The sequence below is a fragment of the Choristoneura fumiferana genome, chromosome 30 (assembly GCF_025370935.1).
Source record: "Choristoneura fumiferana chromosome 30, NRCan_CFum_1, whole genome shotgun sequence".
In the NCBI taxonomy this organism is placed as follows: domain Eukaryota; kingdom Metazoa; phylum Arthropoda; class Insecta; order Lepidoptera; family Tortricidae; genus Choristoneura; species Choristoneura fumiferana.
The window spans coordinates 717,237-739,847 of NC_133501.1; the positions used below are offsets into that span (position 1 = coordinate 717,237).

The 22,611-nt window shown below is 37.0% G+C and overlaps 1 protein-coding gene across 1 annotated transcript; it reads right to left on the reverse strand.

Annotated features, from left to right (window-relative positions):
- Positions 1-1,016: 1,016 nt before the first annotated feature.
- LOC141444442 (uncharacterized) lies at positions 1,017-22,611 on the reverse strand. Its single transcript, XM_074109990.1, has 3 exons — positions 22,404-22,611; positions 1,088-2,592; positions 1,017-1,025 (listed from the first exon to the last, which is right to left on the reverse strand). Exons 2-3 carry the CDS (start codon positions 2,270-2,272, stop codon positions 1,017-1,019), a joined length of 1,194 nt encoding a protein of 397 aa, XP_073966091.1. The 5' UTR covers positions 2,273-2,592; positions 22,404-22,611.

A 22,611-nucleotide genomic window follows, 5' to 3' on the forward strand; every position in this document is an offset into this window, starting at 1 on the left:
ATTTAATACGAGAGCGAGAGGGACGGTGCGATACGAACTTCAAGTTTCGAGTTTCGTAGTAGCCCAGCTGATGGTAAGTGTGGACTGAGACGGAGGCGATGGAGCACGCTTGTCTAAAATTTCGACAAGTCTGTTTGTGGCGTCATAGGGCCTGAATGGCTGGCCCGATTTTAATACCGTTTGCTATGTTTCAAAGCTGATATTTCGAGTGTTGTTTAAAACGCAAATCACGAAAATCAAAGTTTAAAAGTTATCCACGTTTTTGTAAATCGCTAGAGAGCGTATTACAAAACTGTACACACTAAAACCTGAAATTGCTAAAAGTGGCTCCGAAGCGGTAACGTTTCGTGTGCTCTGCCTACCCTATTTGGGAATACAGGCGTGATGTTTGTGTGTGTAAAACTGTAGCTGTCAAAAATCAACTGAACCAAGCACGACGATTCGAGGGTAACCTTTCTGAATATACATTAGTTGTTTCTGATCATACGATACACAAAATCAAAGGCACCTGATCTGATGGCCTTGGTGCACACCCAAGGAAATTTTATTAGATGTACTGAAATGCCGTCTTAGTAAAAACTATTTCATTTGATACTGATTTCTCTCATGCAAATCATGATCTCTTTTTATTTATAGCAAACGGTACCCTAAAAGTGGTTCATACAATGTTAATTATTCAACCACGCACGCATCGCATTCATGTCAGAAGTTAAAAGTTCATATTTTACAATTATAATTCGTCGTCGTCCGATACGACAGCAAACGGGAAAAAATATAGACGCAAACAAAATACACTTTGAAGTTAAACGATACGACCATCCTGTAGAAAATAATTAGGATGAAGTGAGTAGCTGAAGACAATCATACTAACATTCAAGAAATTAAAATAATGTCACTATTGTACCATTTTTGTCAAACTTTAAACCTAAAATTGCTAAAAGTGGTCCCGAAGCGGTAACGTTTCGTGTGCTCTGCCTACCCCATTTGGGAATACAGAATGTTTATGTGTGTGCCACCTAAAGCACCTAGAACATAAGCATTAGTGTAACTTGCATATATTTCTAGAATTGTAAGAATTAAATCTTACCTCTTGCGTCAGTTCGTCGCCGCTGTGATGGCCTTCATCAGGCTCTATCTTCACATCAGGTTCGCCGAAAGAAGCAGCATCCATCTCACTGACTCCACTCGAACTAGTAGATGTAAAGCTAGTGCTAGCTCGCTCCCTCTTAACATCAAGCACCAACTCATCATCATCAAACATTGGCAGTTGAAACACTTCAGATTCCAAAGGTGTATTCTCCATCAGATACTGTTCTAAATTATCCTGCTGTTGTTTCATATCCAGACAATCCAAGTTCCTTATTTCTTTTACATCTTCGAAAATATCACCATAGTCTTGAAGATCGGCCAAGTTTTGATCAAATACAGAATTCGTTTCTCCAAATTGGATTTTTTCCGCTTTTGCTGTGAAATACGGAACGAATTCGTCCATAGCATTATCGCTGTATAGATCGTCCTCCTGTTCTTTCTTCACTCGAACTTCTAGGACCTCTTCTTCTGGCTCTTTCTTGATCTGCATTTCGTCAGTTTGGAAAAAGTCGTTAACATCAAATGTGTGGGTGGCTATTTCATTAAAAATATCTCTTTCGCCTTGACTAGCGTCATCCAAAGCGTTAGCCTCGCGACGCGCAGCGATCTCTTCAAAGATGTCGCTCTCCGTTCGATTTTCAAGGAAGCCTGTTGACAGCGTGACCACGACATCAGGAGTCGGTTCAGGTTCTTCGGGTTCTTCGGGTTCTTCTTTCACCTCTTCTACTTCCTCGACCTTGACTTCCTGTGCGACATTGTCGTCGGCCGACACGCCGTCGTCACCGTCGTCGGCCGCCGGCGGGGCTAGCTCGGGCACGACTGTGTCCGTCGCCACATTATTAACCAAATACGTATGCAAAACAGGGCCACGATTATTCCATATCCGGGCATTGTTATCGGTAAAGGAGCTTCCATATCGCCCCAAGGAGTTCAGTTCCTCGAACAACTCCCTTTCATAATTGATCAGGATGTTGTCCAGGGATTTTGGGTGCACAAACCTCGGTCGTATTAAAGTTCTAGCTTCCTGTTCTGATGACCAATCCGAGCCATTAGAGATATGGAGACCAGCTATGAGCTGCTGCGTCTCCCTTTCCAAGTAGTCGTTCGGATCCACTTTAAGCAGACTCAGCACCAGCGCTAGCCTTAAGAGCTCGTCTCCGTACAACTTCTTCAACGCAATCATGATGATTTATATTTTTTGAAGTTTGAATCGAATAGTTTTGAAAGTATTTATTAATCAGTCTTTGTTAATTATATTGAGCACTAAAAATACTGTGAGATCATGGTAACTTAAATAAACTTTTAAACTAAGGGCAAGTCCTTCTTTTTCTATCTTCTTTCCTCCTCTTGCGTTTGTCTGGAGACATCTTGCGTCCCTGTCACTTGACGTCGCCACTGTTCACTTTTGCCGACATTATTGCGGTTTTGGTGCACATCACTGAATCACTTATAAAAGTTTATGTGTGTTCTGGGACTACGCCAGAAACTGTTTTTCGGGAATTCCTGGATTGGACAAAAAGAACCTTGAGTCTCTTTGCGAGGGAATAAATTATATTTAAATTTACATTTGACGTCATTGGAAGACCTTAGAAGGTTATTTACAAAAGAACAAGTAGGTCATATTCTGTTTTTACAACTCCAGTCGTTTCGGCCGGCATTCCGAAAGCATGAAGAGTCGGTTAGATTTCATTTGGCTTTGCGAAATGCCATTTAAAATTCGAATCTATCTACATCTATCTTCGTTCCAATTTTATTGCTATTTCTTGGAATAAAGATTAAATCAGAAAACGCGTACGCGTCTGTAACTCAAGCGACTAATAATACCTGCTCTCAATGATAATTGTTTTAATTTGTAAATGCGACTCACTCTTAAAAGGGATTTGGACGAAATTCATTAACCTTTCCGCTATTTCAACAGGATCCGGATACAATCCCTAAACCTCATATGCGGATTCATTTCTACGCGTAGATTATAATGCGGTTTCTGTTTTAGTCTATATTCTTAAGGGTTTTCTGTCAACTGGAATGTTGCTAGATGGCGTTAGTATCATAAGGCCTGTTTGACAGTTATAAACCAATCCCAAACGTGTCACAAATGTCAAAGTTCTCAAACGGACCTCATTACACTGGCATCAACCAGTCTCCCACAGAAAATGTCATTTGTAATTTTAACATATTGCTTTAGTCACCTTTTGGATATCTATAAATCTAATGATATACTAAACGATAAATAAACCCACTGTTAGTGAAATTGGAATCAGTCTAAACCTAATGTACACTGTGTAAGTTCTTTAAAGTGTTTAAATTTACACCTACATATCAATAGATGGCGTTAGTGGCATCTGATTTTACAAGTGTTAGAATAAGTGAAATTTTAAGCCAATGCTAAAGTGACAGACTATGTCATGATCAAACACTTGAAATTAACGCCATCTAGCGAATTTAGGTCAAGAATAGGGTACTTTGCTGTCAAAAGAATTAAAAGTAATTTTTGGTTGCAAGATAAAAAATAGGTATTATAGTAAAGTAAGTTTAAATTGAAATTAATAAGTGAAAATTGGGAGTAAATAGGTAGGCAAGTAAACATTGTAGAGATTTTCATGTTAACGAATAATGAATTAATAAACAACATGTATCATATTATGTTGAATTGCTTTATATAATAATACCTAGTTATTTGCAAATATGTCATTTAATTAAAAAAGTTAGTTTTAACTCGAAATTAGTTTTTTTTTAATATTCACTTGAATAAAAATACCTAATAAGCTGTTTTTATCAACCATAAAACGAGTAGTGAAATTAATGAATTCAAAGGACTAACAGCCTTATTCATAAAAATTTAGAGCCTCCGTGAAGGCTTCTTGAAGGCCCAATGCTAAAAAACGTGATTCATAAACGTCTGTTAGCGCTAATCAGTCGATCAAGGCTCTGCTAAAGTTAGAGGACCGTAGACCCTCCTTTATCTCCCTGCTAAGTCACAAAATGGCCGCCACAAGTTTGAACAGCTGACTTTGACAAGAGCAAAAAACCATACCGAAGATATTTTTAGTGAAGGGTGAAGTTACGCAAAGATAAAAAAAAAACAGAAAAAATTATTTTCAGGAATTTGTATTTAAAAATACTCTAAATTAGGTATTTAATACTGCTACTTTACTACTTTACTAACAATAAATATGAAAAAAAAAAATTAGGATGATTAACATAATTACGGCTTTTTGCACTTAAACATAAACATGCGGATCGGAAATGGCGGGAAAACAAACATCTTTTTTTTTCCTGCTAATTTGCTGTCACTGCTGACTTTTTTTTTTAATTATCGATGAGGCCATTTTTTGTCTTTGATTTGTCAAGATTGCCAACATAACGCATCTAATCCGTCTATCAGCAGCTCAACAACTAGCAGACTGCTAGCAAGCGTTTATGAATCATACTTCTTGACAACCGTCTAACAAGCTTCATCAGTCTGCTAAGTAACAGACCGATCAAACCTCAATTAAGGATTTTTTTATGAATAAGGCTGTAAGTATGCACTAAATGAAAATATCATTCATTCTGTACTTAAATATTTTGTTGAACGAAAAAAAAAGAATAAAAATAGGGGGAAAATATTAAATTCACAAAAGATCATAAATTAACGGCAACCTACTCTTTTAATGTTTGATTAAGTCAATGATCTGTAACACAATCGATTGTTGCCATGTGCGTCACAATTAATTTTAACTTATTTGAATTTTAAAATTTCGAAACACGCACCGAACAACAGGGGTATTTATTTCAATGACCTGTACACAACACACTAATATAATAATTAAATAGCTAATTTCAAACTTCAAGTTTTACATGTTATCATTATCACAGATAATTCCATCATCAAAACAAAACAAAAACAATAACATCAGATTAACTAAACAAAGCAAAACGAAGTCGACACAAAAAAAAACCCTCTTTCATCTAACAATCTCTAGAAACACCACCTGTCAGATTTCCCGCGCGTTCGCAATTAGAAAAAAAATTGCGAGTGTTTTTTTTTCACGCGAAACAATACTCTTTGTTTACGTTTAGAAACGCGACGTACGGTCGCACGCACGGCCGGCCAGCAACTGCGCGGTTCGAGTGCCTAGGATAAACGTCAGAGTACGGTACGGAGCGTTCGTTGACCATCACGAATTTATTTTTCAGTGAAGACAGTGCATGCTTTTCAAGGTTAGCTGCAGTTGCCAAAACCGACTTAACGAGCCTAATAAAGTTTTGATCACAGGGTAGCTAGGTCGCTCTGTTGCTAACGTAATTGTAACAAGGTTTAAGGATCCATTTGATCAGTGACATAGTAATATTCATAAGTAGAAAACAGGTAGTTCTTATTGTAAAAGCTAACGGATTCATTAAAACAGCTTCAAGCTATAGCAGAATATTTTAGTTCCTACAAAAGTAAATCATCTTCGTTTCAAGGTCTTTTTACACGAATGCGAGGTATTGTTTTACTTTTTCTCTATATCTATGGTGCATTGCGATTTTTTTTTATTGCCTAAGGCATCTTTTAAGGCGTAGGTATTTATTAGTCTGTACTGTGTTTAAAAATACACGAAAATTTTGGAACTCATTACAAATTACAATCATCTTAAGTTCATAACCCGACTACCTACCTATTTACTCGTACATTCAATGAATACTTAAGTATAGAGTTTGTAACTATATATAAACACATTTAAATATGTTTAAAATGACATCCAGTGAAGTTGAACTTTAGAATCGTTTAAAAACCTTTCAATCTGTCAATTGATAAAAAACATATTTAACTTCTTGATATCGACATATCAAGCACATCCCAATCTATCTGCTAAACAACTATTATTTCAGTACCATACCAACTGCGTAATATCAATTCATTTGACAACATGTTTATCAAAAATCATTTCGTAAAAAGGTTCGTATAAATGACAAGAAGAAACTTTTCCGAAGCTTTCCCTGAAAAACACTTTTAATCTGACGTTATTATGTTTTTAAATTGTCATTGAAGTGACATAAGGCCGTTACCCAGAATGGCGCCGTTCCAAATTCAAATTCAAGTGGAACCAGTCAACTGTTTTGCGTTTTGAAACAATAAAACGCATTGATTGGCTAATTAAATTCAAATAAAGAAGCGTTTAAGAACTACTAACTCTTGAAAATCAGCGGGAAAGTACATAATATACTTAGAGCATTTTGTTTTTTTAGCGGCTGTATATTAAGGTTTGTGATGTGTTTATTTCAGGATCACGTTTTCTTGTAATAAATTATTTCTGTGGACTTACGGAAAGTTTAAAATAACTCAAAAACAGGCACACAAAGAATTGTTTTCAAAGACTTTTTTTCAAGTATCGAGAAATTCCATAGCACCTTCAGAAATAACAAATAGGTCAAACGAGTATAGAAAGTACGGGAACAAAGTAAAGTTGTATGAAGCACGTCCTTTCAGAGTTCTTTGTCTAAATTAAACCCTTATAAATCCAGTTTGACAATAACAAAAAATACTGTTTTATAAAGTTCTTGTTCTGAACGATTCCCAACGCAATTACGCAATGCGTTTCATAATTTAAAAAAACCGGCCAAGAGCGTGTCGGACACACCCAAAAATAAGGTTCCGTAGCCATTACGAAAAAGTCAAGTAATATTTTTCTAAGGATTTCGTATTTTATACGGAATCTTCCAAGTTTAGGTATATTTTATACCTTAGGCTGCTATTTACTCATAAACTACTAATAATTCTCAAGCAAACTTAGCCGTTATAGTTTTCCTTGAAAGTTTGATATACTTACTACCATCCTGATTTTTAAAATTTTTTCCACCTACCGGTTTAAATTTTAGAGGGGGAGGGGGGACGCCCGATTTTAATGAAAATTTGCACTTTAAAGTTGAATATTTCGCATCACTGAATCGAAAAATCGTCTTAGCAAACCCCTAATGGTTTTAAAAGACCTATCCAACGATACCCCACACTATAGGGTTAGATGAGAAAAAAAAATCACCTCCACTACGTCTACGGGAGGAGTCTAAAAAAAATTTTTTTTTTTGTTTTTTATTCTACCATTTGGTCGGCATAGTTTACATATATATTTGTGCAAAATTACAGCTTTCTATCATTGATAGTCCCTGAGCAAAGTCGCGGACGGACGGACAGACAGACAGACAGAGACAGACAGACATGGCGAAACTATAAGGGTTCCGTTTTTGCCATTTTGGCTCCGGAACCCTAAAAAAGAGAATTTGAAAATTACTTCATCGAAGCAGAATCAATAAACTAAAAATAATTTAATTTTAGACTGGCTGAACACATCATGATTCAGATTTCCAGTTTATGAATAAAATGTGACTCCGTTGTCTCTGACACGTGCTGAAAGTAACGGCATCAGGGCATCACTCATTGCTTTGAAATTCGAACGTTTTAAACTTGAAATTAGAATAAGATGAATGATTCAACGGTATTAAATGAGATAAGATAACGCAGTAGACAGTCCTGTGGCAAAGCCACATGTTTTGTTTTATTGATATGGCTATATTGATGTATTACAACCATTATAAAAGTAAGCAGAAAAGACTGAAAACAAGCGTATTTTGATTTGAATGGGGACCCTTTTAATATTGAACTGCATATCATTTTTATTGGCTGTTTTTATGTAGCGGAAATGTTTTTAACCAGGGTGTGTATTACTAAAAAAAACAGTTGCGTGGGACCCTGTTTCCGAAATCCTATTATTTTAAACTAATTTTGGAAAAAATTATGCTGATTCCACATCAAGACTATGTGATATTAAAGAAATTTCTTGTAGCTATTAAATAACGTCTGATATGAAAAAACAAATCGGCAAATCAAATAAAAAACAAAACACAGAGGTAATTCGTGAACTAAAAAAATTAAATCCAAACGACACTTGTCAGAGAAACTACATTGAATCATGTAAGTACAATGAATCTGTACGACTTGTAACGTGGATCGTGGATCGTGGCGTGCGAAAGAAACATTAATTTGCGGACATGCCATCTCGCTCTTACCACGTGCGATTCATTGCGCTGCGCATGCGACGCCAAACTACTTGTTTACTTAGATTCTTAGCTACCTTTGTTCTTGATGAATTGTAATGTGGTAAGAATATCTACAAATTATATTACAACTATTTACAAGTAAGTAGCTTGTTTGTAGCTTTGAATAATTTCCCTGGTAGTGGCAGTTTTATGGGATAAATAAATAAATATCACGGGACAATTCACACCAATTTACCTATTCCCAAAGTAAGCTTAGCAAAGCTTGTGTTGTGGGTACTAAGCAACGGAGAAATATAATTATATAGATAAATACATACTTAAATACATATTAAACACCCAAGACCCGAGAACAAACATTCGTATTTTTATAACAAATATCTGCCCCGACACGGGAATCGAACCCGGGACCTCAAGCTTCGTAGTCAGGTTCTCTAACCACTAGGCCATTTGGTCGTCCAAAAATAATAAATTATATCACGCATGTACGCAAAATTTAAGATCGCTAATGAGGATTTTCGACAGGCGAATAATCGCTAGATGGCGGTAGTATCGTGAGCGTGACGTCCGTTTGTCATTACGGTCACGCTTGTGATTGAATATAATATATCTATGTAAATGAGGCAATCGCAAGCAAGACTGAAACGTTAACCGGACCTCACGATACGATACTACCGCCATCTACCGATATTTACCCTCATTGCTAGTTCTGATTTTTTAAATGTTGGCACCGCTACCAGAAATGTGTATCAAGTTCAATGGGACATGAAACTACCGTGAGACTCACTCATATTAAATGATATTGTAACGGATAAGTCACGTCTTAAACAGAGTTTAGCTCGACATGTTTCGGGCTATTTCGTAGCCCTTCTTCTCAGGAGCAACACGCACACGGTTTAAGACGTGAGTTATCCGTTACAATATAATTTAATATAAGTTCAATGGGCTTCTATTACTCCTCCTGGCTCGTGCTGAGGCACCGACTTCAAACTGGTACCTAGATTAAGGTTAAATAAAAAATGGTTTATTATTTTTTGCTTTTTAGTTTTTCGCGGTTTAATTTTTTGATCAAAAGTTTTTATTTAATATTTTTTCCCACCCTTAGGGTACGATTTATTTTCCAAATTTATATGGGACCATCCTTTCTAATAAAAAAAAAAGAATTATCAAAATCGGACTACTCTGTAAAAAGTTACGCGTGGTCAAACACAAAAAAATATATATACTTACGCGTCGACATGAGAACCTGTTTTTTCGTCGGTTAAAAATATCATTGAAATCTAAAAATTCAAAAACGTGCTGAGCTTGCTCCACCCTAAATAAAGTAAAATTTAGAGGGGGACGTTCGATTTTAATGAAAATTTGCACTTTAAAGTTGAATATTTGCAAACAAATCACTGATCGAAAAATCGTTTTAGCAACCCCCTAATGATTTTAAAAGACCTATCCAACGATACCCCACACTACAAGATTGGATGAGAAAAAAAATCACCCCACTACGTGTATGGGCTACTATAAAAAAAAAATTTTTTATTTTTTTATTATACAATTTTGTCGGCATAGCTTTCTAGGATTGATAGTCCCTGATCAAAGCCGTGGACGGACAGACAGACAGACAATGGCGAAACTAGAAGGGTTTCGTTTTTGCCCTTGTGGCCACGGAACTCTAAAAAGGTTATTATATCCGATAAACGAAGAAAAACAGCGCCCGCGCACTCAGTATTTTCGCCAACTCCAAAACGCGAGCCGCTTTCTAACAATACCTCACTTTCACTGGATTCGCACTTTCTACGTTGAATTATATATTCAAAACTAACCCAGAACTATGCAATAAACATGTAATCTGACGTTTCATAAATTGCTTGGCTTAACTTTTTTTTTAAAGCAAAGGGACTGAAGCCTACACATATGAAAGTTACGTGATCTTAAATCTCTCAGCTCGCGTCGCTGGAGATAGCGGTAACCGTCTTTTAATATATTTATAATTTAGCAGACCTAGTGACAGTCTATTGACAAATTTTTAAACCATAAACTGTAACTATTACATACATAAATCTTGGCCGCACGGACTCAGACAAAGACAACCCTATAAAAATAACATGTTTGAAAAGTAAAATTCATGGAACAGAATAGGATCGATTCGATTTAGTCCTTTTACGTAAATGGCCCGACTTAAAACTGGCCAGTCTTACGTAAACGAATTGAATTTCTGAACGTTTCACTAGGCTGTATGTATCCAACCTTGAACTCGCGGTCGAAAAACATCTCGAACGCGCATTGACGTAAATTATGGCGGGAATCGCCATTTTGTTTCAATTACTACGCGATTGGCAGCTACATTGTTTTTTACATGGGTAAGCAACAGTACGGCAAAACAATCAGAAATATTGTTATAATATCGTCTAAAAAGTTCATTAAAGGTGATGAAAGTAAGGAAATATAAAATTATAACTTGATTAAAACCTCTTCGACACGCAGATGGATTGCTGTTACATTCTTGATTGCCTGTCTATGGTTTTTTTTTATTTAAATTAGAAATATCTGCTATTTCTAATTTAAATAAAAAAACATAGACTGGCAAAAGCGCGCGCAACATGGCAACAATGCTACCAACCTAATAAGCATAATGTCAATTCAATCCAGTACTCTAGATGGTCACAAACCTTGTAACACTGATAAAAGAGGACAACTTGCACTATAAAACATCTGTTACTAGCGAATTTTAATTTGAACCTTACGCACATAATATTTAAGTTAAAAATCGATATTGTGCCTTTGTGCAATTCTAAGCAACTGCAATCGATACCTTTTAGGGAAGATTCAGTGTTTGAGATCGGTAGGTATGACTAAATATAGTAAGGAACCATGGAAATCTTATAAAAAGATTGTTTTCATCATTAAACATACATTACGGACTCCATGTCAGTGATTTTGTTTGGAAATGGTTGTCTGCTCGGTTTTGCTTTGAAAATGAACTCATAAAGGTCGAAGCGCGTTAGTACTCGTAATTCGTTAGCTCTATCGATTTTTTAAATTGGTGGAGGGCGGGTTCTGCATGAAAAAACATGTGTCGCACAGATGTAGCGCTCATACACGTGTGGTAGCGCAAGAGTACGGTAAGAAAGTTGAAATAAAGCTTGAAAGTTTGTGTGTTCGTGTTTGTACCTGTCATAAAAAGCATAAGTGGTCATTTAAAAATGCCTAATTGACCGACAGAAGGACATTCCCTACACGCGCTTCTCTAAGTAACTGAACGTTTCTTAATTCGCTAATTTATGGCAGGTGTCTTTTTTGTTCAGGGCTGCCTACTCAAAAATCTCACCCCTCGCCACAGCTGCACAGCAAACAACGTTTTTATTGAAATAGCAACACTAAAACTGTCGCAGAAGTATAATTTTATTATAATAGACAAAAGGTGAGCCAAGTTTAGGACAGTTTAATTAACACACGAGTTGACATGACATGACACCACGTCCGTGAATAAACCTGAATTAAATGTTATATTAAGTAGGCCATTTTATAAATAACCTTAGGAGCAGCATTAAATATAATTCTAGGAATTGGGGGACCTAGATTGCGTATGTTGTAGTCGACTAAGAAATTAATATACCAGCCTAAGGTCCTATTAAACACAGATTCACAAAAACGCGAAAGCAGACCAACAGATTATTATTAGTATCGTATGTACGTATTTCTGATACACTTTTCTTTTTTAAGTCTTTTGAAGTTTTGAAGTACGTAGACATCGCTTTGTCATATCTCAATTTGTTTTGACTTTCCAAAGCACAACTACTGGTGGTAATTCTACTAAAATTAGACACGAAAAATGTGGCGAAAGATTTATGTATGAGCCACAATTCCTTTGTTCTTTTTCAAAATAAAAACAAAATGCATAATTGTCTCTGTACGTGCTTTCACGCCAATGTTCCTTGACACAAGCCAATTTTGGGCGGGAGATTTAAATTTTAAATATGGAATGCACGTCTTGACAATTTAAACATCGTTGGCTCAGTTTCGGAATCAGAAAATCGGCCAATGACCATGAGTTTAAAACGAGATTTCAGTATTTTCAGTTCCTACGCACCGAATAATTTAATCGTCATCCTTGCACCGGTTTCCTCATTATTAAGGGTCGATATTTTTCCATTAAAAACCGACCAGTTTTTGGTATCTCTCCCACCTCCATCTAATGATAGTAGAAATGAAAAAAATTAAATACCTTACTGGTTCAGTAAAAGATTCACAGGTCTATCTAGCCGTTTGATTGGATAACATTATAGTTAGTATGAAGTGAAGAGGCTTGTTTCCCCTTATACTTAGAGGTGAGACGTACTAGGCAAAACGCGGACCGAGTCTTGCGAGTACGCGTCCACAAAAAGACTAGATCCAAAGACTAGGTCCACGAGTATCTACGAGTACTTAACTCAATTGACCCATTGCGTAAACAAAAAGATTCCCGTAAATGCGCTCCCGTGATTGCGTATACAACGTACTAGTTTTAGTAGTTTTACGAATATTACCGAACAAAATCGAATTGAATTCCACGTCACAGTTCAGTCTCCACACTTCATATTTTTTAAATTTTAACTTATATTAAATACCGACTAAAATCTTCCCTTCATATTTCATACAGGCTTAGGACTGTCAGCAATAAAAGCTTGTTTTCAAGTTGGCGGAACGTTGTCAGCCGCCGTACTCCTAAATACTCGTACGCTAAAAGAATCGCGGGCGGGAACGCGTACTCACGCGTCCAAGCCAAAACCTATTCCAGTAAATACGTCTCACCTCTATATACTTCACTATTTTACATGCTTTGTCGTATGTAGTCACTAGTCTATAATCTATGCAAGGACAAAGACCACAGACAAAGGAGTGTGTCATCCGTCAGTTGTTGCCGAACTCTTTCAAAGATCAATGCTCTCAATGATGTCCTTTGCGCCTACGCAGGCTCAACATCGTTTTAGGATGATGCGAAGCAATAAACAAAAACACCCGGCTTTAAATGATTCACGGTTTATCATCATCTCAGCCTATATACGTCCCACTGCTGGGCACAGGTCTCTTGAAATGGGAGCGCTTGGGCCGTAGTTCCCCCGCAGGCCCATTGCTGATTGGAGGCTTCACGGTTAATGTAGATCGTTACCTTTACAATAAATGGAATATCTGTCTTGCTCCTCTGCCAAGTAGTGAGGCCAAGTCGTGCGAAACAGCTACGTTTGAGTTGGAAATTTTTTTTTTCCATGCATTTTAACCCGCCCGCCCTCCCTCCGCATAAATAACGTAATGTGGTGTTTTCAGTTGCGTTTGCGTTGGTTATTTTTTATAACGCCCCCCCCCCCCCCCCTATCCGTTTCCCGTTTACCGTTTATCCACCAAATATGTCATGGTAACGCTTAATAAATACTTTCAACGTAAATTGGTTTCAACATGATCGGATATACCGTTTTTGAGTTATTGCCGAAAAACTGCGCTTCTCAACAAATGGACGCAAGTGCCGTGAAGGTACGCTCTTTTTCTGGTAAAAGATTTTAAGACTGTAGTAAGTGTTTTAATTGTGTTATAACGCACATAATATTACTTGATTTTTTTCGTAATAGCTACGGAACCCTATCTTGGGCGTGTCCGACATGCTCTTGGCCGGTCTTTTTTTTTTGGTTTGTGTAAATTTTGCTGTACTCCTATATGTGTGTCTTCTGTGTTAGTGAATAAATGTTTTTTTGCAGGAGGATTTATGCAGGAGAGCGTGAAAACTAAAATATCTTCGTATGTAGTATTATACCAGTCGCAAAATCCCATTTTGCTACTTTGTGTAGGTTACATGGTATTAGTATTGTTGGGAACAGGGCATTGCAGTATCATGGACAAAAGCCATACCAATAGACTACTCTGTTGTTTCACAGGCTGAGAAACTAGAAAACCCATCTTTTCATTGCGCGACTAAGCCGATTGCCACATAATGGTCACTCGGCGGACACGCAATGGACAGAAAAATCGCTCGCCGCGTCGCTAATAGCGAGAACTCGTTAGTTTTCGCACCTGAACAACGAATCCAACAATACTTATAAACATTTGATCATAGGGTCAACGATCGAAGATGCGCTTGCGTCATTCTATCTAACAAACAAGTGACAATCGCAAATTAATGACCGAAACTACAGTGCGACAAAGATCTTAACGCATTCATTGCCACCTGCCTGACTTCCACAGGTGCCGCCGACGCACATCATCATCATCCCAGCCTATATACGTCCCACTGCTGGGCACAGGCCTCCTCTCAGAACAAGAGGGCTTGGGCCATAGTACCCACGCGCAGTGCGGATTGGGAACTTCACACGCACCATTGAATTGCTTCGCAGGTTAGTGCAGGTTTCCTCACGATCACCGACGCACATGTGCGTTAAGAATGTATGAATAATTATGACAGCGGCACTGGGCGAACTTCCGAAAACGCATATATGCGTCGGTGGCAGTGAATGCGTTAAAGAACATGGCAAAAAACGGAACTAACAATATCTTGCAAAACTATACTTTTCACAGTTCAAAATCAAAACGTTTATTCTGTAAATACGTTACGAAGGGCGCTTTTACGGGTCACTTTTTTATACTACCAAAGGTTTCGGAAAGCCCATTATTGCCAAGAAAATGGGGCGCAAGAAACTCTGCAGAAAGTCATTTTTAAAAAGAAAATATAATGGTTAATTGCAATAAACTTAACCACGAAAGATAGCAAAGTAAGTTACAAGTATATATGAAAATTTAAAATAAACATTTTATTGACTGAATATTATGAACGTACTTCTAACGCCAAGACCATAGACGATTGAAGAAAAAGCTAAGGAAATAGTACTCGTGCAATTTATTAAATTAGGGTATTAATTTTGTCTACACGCTTGGCTGGTTGTATGTTCTAGGGAAAAATCTGCTCTGCCCTAAAAAATACGGCATCTCATCTTTTTTTACATTTTTACATGCTGAGGTAACGTTTACTTTAGTTACACAAAACAGAAGTAGCAAAACAAACCAAAACGCAATAAAATAGTATCGGCATAACACCTATTTTCCCAGAACTCCCCATACATTGTGAACTCTAAAAAACATGCCAATATTTTTAAAACCAAAGTCTCGGTCAACAGTACGTCGAACTCTCGACAAGGTCGTTCTATTCTGGCTGAATGAGATTTATCTGCGCCTTGATTATTAAAAAGTTACGGCTTGGCGGGAAAATTTGTGGTTTCTTTTGACTTTACCAACCTAAGCATTTAGCCTGCGTTTCCACCAAAGATGTGCGAGGATGTATTGCGTGCGAGGAATGTGTTATTCATGAACCAATAGAACCGCTTCATTTACCTCGCCTCGCTCAGTACATCTCTAGTGGAAACAGCGTTCACAAAACCATAATACGATTGGGAAACAATAATGTACAACTCGGAATGTACGCGCAATAATGTACGACGTGATAATCCGAAGCATTATTGCTTCCGATTATCATGCCGTCTGTACAATATCATGGTCGCGCATTATCAGGGCGTACAAAATATTGCGCGCGCTGTATTGTACGTAGTGACTAGTGATTGAACGACGTGATAATCTGAATCCAATCGATTCGAATGACCATAGATTTGTGTTTGGTTGTGTTAGGTTCAATTGTGACCGCAATGCGCGAGCCGAGCGAGCGTAGCGAGCGTGCCGCGGCAGCGGCCGACGAAGCGCCAGGACCAAATTGTTATTTTCTACTAAATTTATTAATATTCGGTGTACACGAAAAACAAATATCGGATTATCAGGCCGTGCATTATTTGAGCGTACATTAACAAGTCGTACATTAACTACACTCGTGCTAGTACATAAGCACGGATTATCAGGCCGTGCATTAACAAGTCGTAAATTAACTACACCCATACGATTATGTATCTGGTATACACATAAAATACTCACAAAAAAAAATCCTAATCAATAAATGTTTCAAAAGCCTGGATGAGTTCTTTGACGGCGAAAATTAGCCATAAATTATAATGTGGCTCATGAGTGTGCAATGAGGGCTATCGTTTTTTGTCTCACTAGATGGCGCACTGTTGCGTGAGGTTTTTAAGTATGGCTTTCAAAGTCTGTTATTACGGGCGGGAAAACAAAGTTTAGATTAAAATCATATTTAATACACCTTAAAACCGTAACTTAAAAATATCGAGCAACCACAGTGTGACACAGTCCCGTTTTGTTCGGAAAAAAAGGGAGGACAAAAGTTTCAGAAAGACAAAACTGTCTCAAAAAACATACATACATTGCCCCGTAACGCATAATTGCCATAATTAATTTCAGATAATGCAAAATATTCACAAAATTATTCTAATTATAAATAAACCCGCGTAGCTCACCCAAAAACTATGAGATTTGACATTTCGGAGACCTCACGCTACACTAGCGCCTCTAGCGGCGAATTCATACGCGATAGCCCTCATTATACCTACCTGTTTGTTTGTTTTTTCCAAGCATGTTAAATACATTTCAATTAGAATAAGCACCCTCGTTTACTTGTATTGCCGTGCCCCATCAGGGCGTCACATGGCATACCTAGTTTGTAATTTACCATCCCACGCCTGTAATGTGACATGCAATAAACAATTTTGAATTTGAATTTAATGAGAAAATTTCAGGGATGACACAATAACACAGACAAGGCATCATTTCAGAAACAAAAATATTCCAGCAGGGCTACTACGAAACTCGAAGTTCGTATCGTACCGTCCCGCTCGCTCTCGTATTAAATAGTATAAGTGACAGAGGGACCGCACGACACGAACTTCGAGGAGATTCGTAGCAGCCCTGAAGGACTTCCGAAGTGTACCTTTGTTAACGTTATACAATCAGAAGGTATCTGTGTTTTACTTATCTAAAAATACATCCACGGCCGACTAACGACGCCATTTCTATACACGAACCAGCAATCAAGTAATGGACAATGACCGTTACAAAACAATAGACTTGCCGCATTACCAGGGTGTCCACTACAAATCCTAAAAAAAATCCTCCCTGACCACATTTCTAAGTTTCCCTAACCAATCATGTACATTTTAAAGCAGGCTATATGACACTTACTCGTATATGTTTTTGTACTGTCCGAGATACTAAGCTAGACCCGATATAATGAGAATTGGGTTCACCCATTTTAAGAGCTACGGTGCCACAGACAGACACACACAGACACACATAGCGGTCAAACTTCGAACACCCCTTTTTGCGTCGAGGGTTAAAAAAGACAGTAAGTAGTTTCTTTGGGTCAGGCGGCTTACATATTTGCCACGGAAGCGTAAAAGGAAAAAAAACCGGCCAAGAGCGTGTCGGACACACCCAAGATAGGGTTCCGTAGCCATTACGAAAAAAAAACAAGATAATATTTCGTGTGCGTTAGCAATTACAATATGGAAAAGTAACACTTACTAGTCTTAAAATCTATTACCAGAAAAAGAGCGTATCTTCACGGCACTTGCGTCATTTTGTTGACAAGCGGAGTTTTTCGGCAATAACTCAAAAACGGTATATCCGATCATGTTGACACCAATTTTCGTTGAAAATATTTATTAAGCGTTACCTTTCCATATTTTTTGCATATTTTTTTGACAAACGGTTTACAAGATAGAGGGGAGGGGGGGCACAAGTTTTGCTACTTTGGGAGCGATTATTTCCGGAAATCTTCACTAATCAAAAAAGTTTTTGAGAAACCTTACTATCTTTTCAAAAGAGCTGTCGAACTAAGTGCCACACGTTGAAGCGAGTTAAAAAAGTTTTAAATTTTTTTTTCAATTTCTGTTACGTGTATGGAGTGCATAATTTGAATTTGAGTTTGTAATTTAACTACAAAACTAAATAGCGGCTTTGACAAGACATCTGTACTCCAAATTTCATTGATATACATCTTGTAGTTTTCGAGTAAAATGCCTGTGACATATGACGGACGGACAGACAGACAGACTTGACGAAACTATAAGGGTTCCGTTTTTGCCGTTTTGGCTCCGGAACCCTACAAACGGAATTTGAAAACATCAACAGGAAAAAATCAAATGGGTTTATGTAAAATAAGGTAATATGATAATTAAATTAACATACTAAAATTAAAATCAATGTTAAATATTTAACATTGATTTTAGATCCTATAGTGATGCAAAGCCATAAAATCAAAGTTAATAAAAATAAACGTACAACGGATAAAAAGGATGTCACGTGGGTAAGGTAGGTAAGACATTTTATAAAGTACTTTGTCATTTTTATGGGTAAAAAAAGCCCTTGTTCCTCGTTCATAACCCTCTTGGGTAACCAGCTTTGGAAGGGTCCAGATATCAGCGCTGCAGGCGTCTAACGCCTCAGCATTATGCTGAGTCAGCTCAGCAGCCGTTTCACTTTTGCGGAGGCACACAAAATCATGCATTTTTTCATTTTTGTATTTCTTTTTTGTTTTATTTGTGTTCGCTGTTTATTGTTTTGATTTTGTTGTATTTGCGTGTCTTTGTGAATGTAAATAAATGTCTTCTTTCTTTATTTTAAATAGTTCCTACTTCGAAAAGAAGAAATTTCTGTAAAATTGGTCACTTTTACTATCAAGTTCGAAAAAGTTGGTACCTACGTAAAACGAGCGAAGCGAGTGCGCTATGATAGCGGCCGGCGAATTGCAAGGACCTAATCAAGTTAGGAAAAAATTTGGCCCCAACCAGTGCTGGTTATATAATGGTTATGTACAGGGAACAAGGGAAAATAATAGGTATTTTGCAACATCGAAATAAAGAAACATCTAAAGATAAGGTCTAATCAAAAGGTCATGTTGACCATAGTCCAACAGATAAGAAAACTAAGCAATGTTTTCGCGATTTTTAGCACGTAAAAACAATCTTTTCTTAGTTGCTATATTTATCATTGTTTCCATTATAATGATACCCTACCATATATGGTAGCGTTTCTCAAATGGGTCTTTAATTTTTCACCAAAAATATTTTTTCCAAATTATTCATTTTCCCAACTGTCATTAGGTCGAACGTATTTTTTTTTAGCTGTAAGTACATCAGGAATGTTATAAAACTGACCTTGCCTAACCTATAGGGTTCTACAAAATAGTCCTAAAATATATCCTGAATAGTTTAAGTTCAGAAAAAAATCGTTTGTCTACCTACATGAAACAGTTGGGAAATTAATCATTTGAGGAAAACATCTCCGGCGAAAACGATTTCTTCCTAAATAGTGGGTCACAACCCGGTACCAGGCCAAGAAAATGAAAAGAAAAGGATTTCTTCCTAAATAGTGGGTCACGACCCGGTACCAGGCCAAGAAAATGAAAAGAAAAGGATTTCTTCCTAAATAGTGGGTCACGACCCGGTACCAGGCCAAGAAAATGAAAAGAAAAGGATTTCTTCCTAAATAGTGGGTCACGACCCGGTACCAGGCCAAGAAAATGAAAAGAAAAGGATTTCTACGACTCGGTACCAGGCCAAGAAAATGAAAAGAAAAGGATTTCTTCCTAAATAGTGGGTCACGACCCGGTACCAGGCCAAGAAAATGAAAAGAAAAGGATTTCTTCCTAAATAGTGGGTCACGACTCGGTACCAGGCCAAGAAAATGAAAAGAAAAGGATTTCTACGACTCGGTACCAGGCCAAGAAAATGAAAAGAAAGGATTTCTTCCTAAATAGTGTCACGATACCAGGCCAAGAAAATGAAAGAAAAGGATTTCTTCCTAAATAGTGGGTCACGACCCGGTACCAGGCCAAGAAAATGAAATGCCAGATGGCAGCATTCTCATTGTTTGCAATCAATCATACTCATTCATGATCAAAGAGATGTGTAGCTTTTGTGTCAATGTCAAACGCTCGTGTGGTCGGCATGCATATTACGTGGACAGGACATTGGAATGTTTTATGGGCGACATGATTCTATTGATCTTAGGTTGAATATTGCTCTGATACAAAGCTTCTGAACCAAAAACAATTTCTCCATATCCACACAGTTCCCCCATAGAACTATACCATAACGCAATAAGGAATTGATTTAACCGTGATATGCAGGTGAGGCAGCCGGTACAGATACTGTTTGCCTTATTTTTCTAAGGGCATATACAAAACTGTTGACTTTGGAACAGATATGATCTAAATGAGTCTTCCAATTGCAGTTACGGTCAATTATTACTCCTTATAAACTTGTTATAAACGGTTCTGACTGTAGTTATTCTTAAGATAACCAGTGGTAACAGAGAGTTATTATTACAGTCTCCATTTGTTGGCAGGAGCGACTGCTTCTATTCTAGTTACATAGTCGTGATTGTTCTGTTCTGACAATACACATACTGATTAAGTTTTAATTACTTTTGCCAAACAGAGAGTTCAGTAAATTCCTAACATATTATTCTGTCCAGCAGCAAATTAAAGAAGGTTGAAAATACCTGTTGAAGCTTCGAGAAAAATATAGTACTGCAATGTCTCTGTTTTGTCCCCATATAAATTCAGTGCAGTTCTTGTATAAACAGCCAATAAATGGTCTATAAATTTTTAAATAAGTTGCTATTAAATGAATATTTTGCTAAAGTCAAACTCTCAAGTTGACAGAGACGTTTATCAACATTAATGTTTTGTGACATGCAAACGATAATCAACTTTAGGGTAGACCACATATTTGGCTGATGGTACGTACATTCTGTAATGGACAACCCAGAATGTACAACCTCACATTTGCACACTCATGTAATTATTTAGGCATACATTAACAGCACCCTATCCAATTATTAATAAAAAGCAAATTTCAAAGAACTCAACCTAAAGAAAATACCTATACCACTTGTCTTCAAATTTAAATACAATGGGCAATATACTCTCCCAAACAAACACAATTTTCCAAAACAGTTCATAAAAGAGGGAATTCTGAGATAACAAACACCTAACCTAACCTAACCATCGAAAAGTTGGAAAACCCCGACTTTGCCACTTCAAATTTCAATATCTCATTGCTAAAAACCACATCCAAATCGCTCCACCCGTCACAGCATAAGTAATAGTACACGTACGCCCGTTTAAGTACCTTCCCTCTTACTCTCGTATTAAATAATATAAGTGTCAGAGGTACGGAATAACACAAACTTTGATTTTCGAATTTCGAAGTAGCCCCAATGCAAAGAATTCAGTTATTGCTATATATCCCGAGGCTACTATGCAATATTTCACTATAAAAATCATCTTATTTCCCTCGCCGGATTTCAAACCGTATTTATACCAAAATACATCCAAATCAGTTCAGAGTTTTAGGCGTGAAGGGGTTAAAGACACAGTCATACAGAGTTACTTTTGCATTTATAATATCAGTAGAGTACCTTAATAAACATAATAAAATATGATTAAACTGATGTATCCCATTGACTGTATCAATTTCTATTGATTTAAAACTGTTAAAATTTAATATTAGGTATATGTAGGTACTTTAGGAAAAATTGGCTCTTTACTATACTATTCTCAGATATAGCATGCCAGTAACTATAAGTAAGATACTAAATATTAAGAATATATGAAAACAGGCTTAGGTTTATGGGCAGTGGTGATCTCTTACCATCAGGAGACCCACTTGCTTGCTTTCCATCCAGTTGAATAAAAAAAAAAGAAGCAAATAATACCACTTCAGTTCATGAGGAAATGGCACAAGTACATATGAGTTTCCTTAATTTAAATAGTATTGTAAGTATGAATGTTTAAATTAAGTTTATAACTAAAACCTGTTCTAATAATGTATGGTGTTATTTTAAGAGATGCTTAGCAAAAAAAAAAAACAAAAAAAACAAAGTTTGAAGTGGGTGGGTTCTTTATCTTGTAAAACTTCCTTCTGAAGGTGGTTCGGAACCAGATATCACTGTTATTAAAATTGTTTTTAATGTCAGAATCTTCACTTCACCACAAGAAAACACCAATTACGCTCTTATGTCAATACCAGATTCTGATAAGAACCTGATTAGATAAAAAAACATAGCTTTGTTTAAAATGTATTATGGTTATGGAAAGTATGGTAATGAAAAATAACCCATTTTCGTTTTTCTAACCTACATCGCGAAGAAGGAATCATACGTTCTCCTGCTTATTAAAAAAAACAAAGGTGACTAAGGCACTTGCTAATTCGCATATACGTACGGCCACGAATTTAGGTTAAACTAACTAAATTCGTATTACCCTCGCAAAGAGACTACTAAGTATCAAGCACTTGGTAACCGCTCCGTTACCTTCAATATTCGTCCAAACCAACAAAAACAGATACAGTTCGTTGCAAAAAACCAGCTAGAATCACCGTTTTGCTGTGACCCGCAGAAACACTCAAACACAGGGTAAACACTGAAATCCACTCTTCTCTCTTGCCGGTTTACACTTCCAATAGTCTAGAACGCTCTTAAAGTACACGAAGTTTACGTAAAATTATTATTTTCACAATAATTTAACCTTTGGTAAGTTCCCACAATACTAACCACAATACTGTATGATAGCGAAATCGTTTTGCA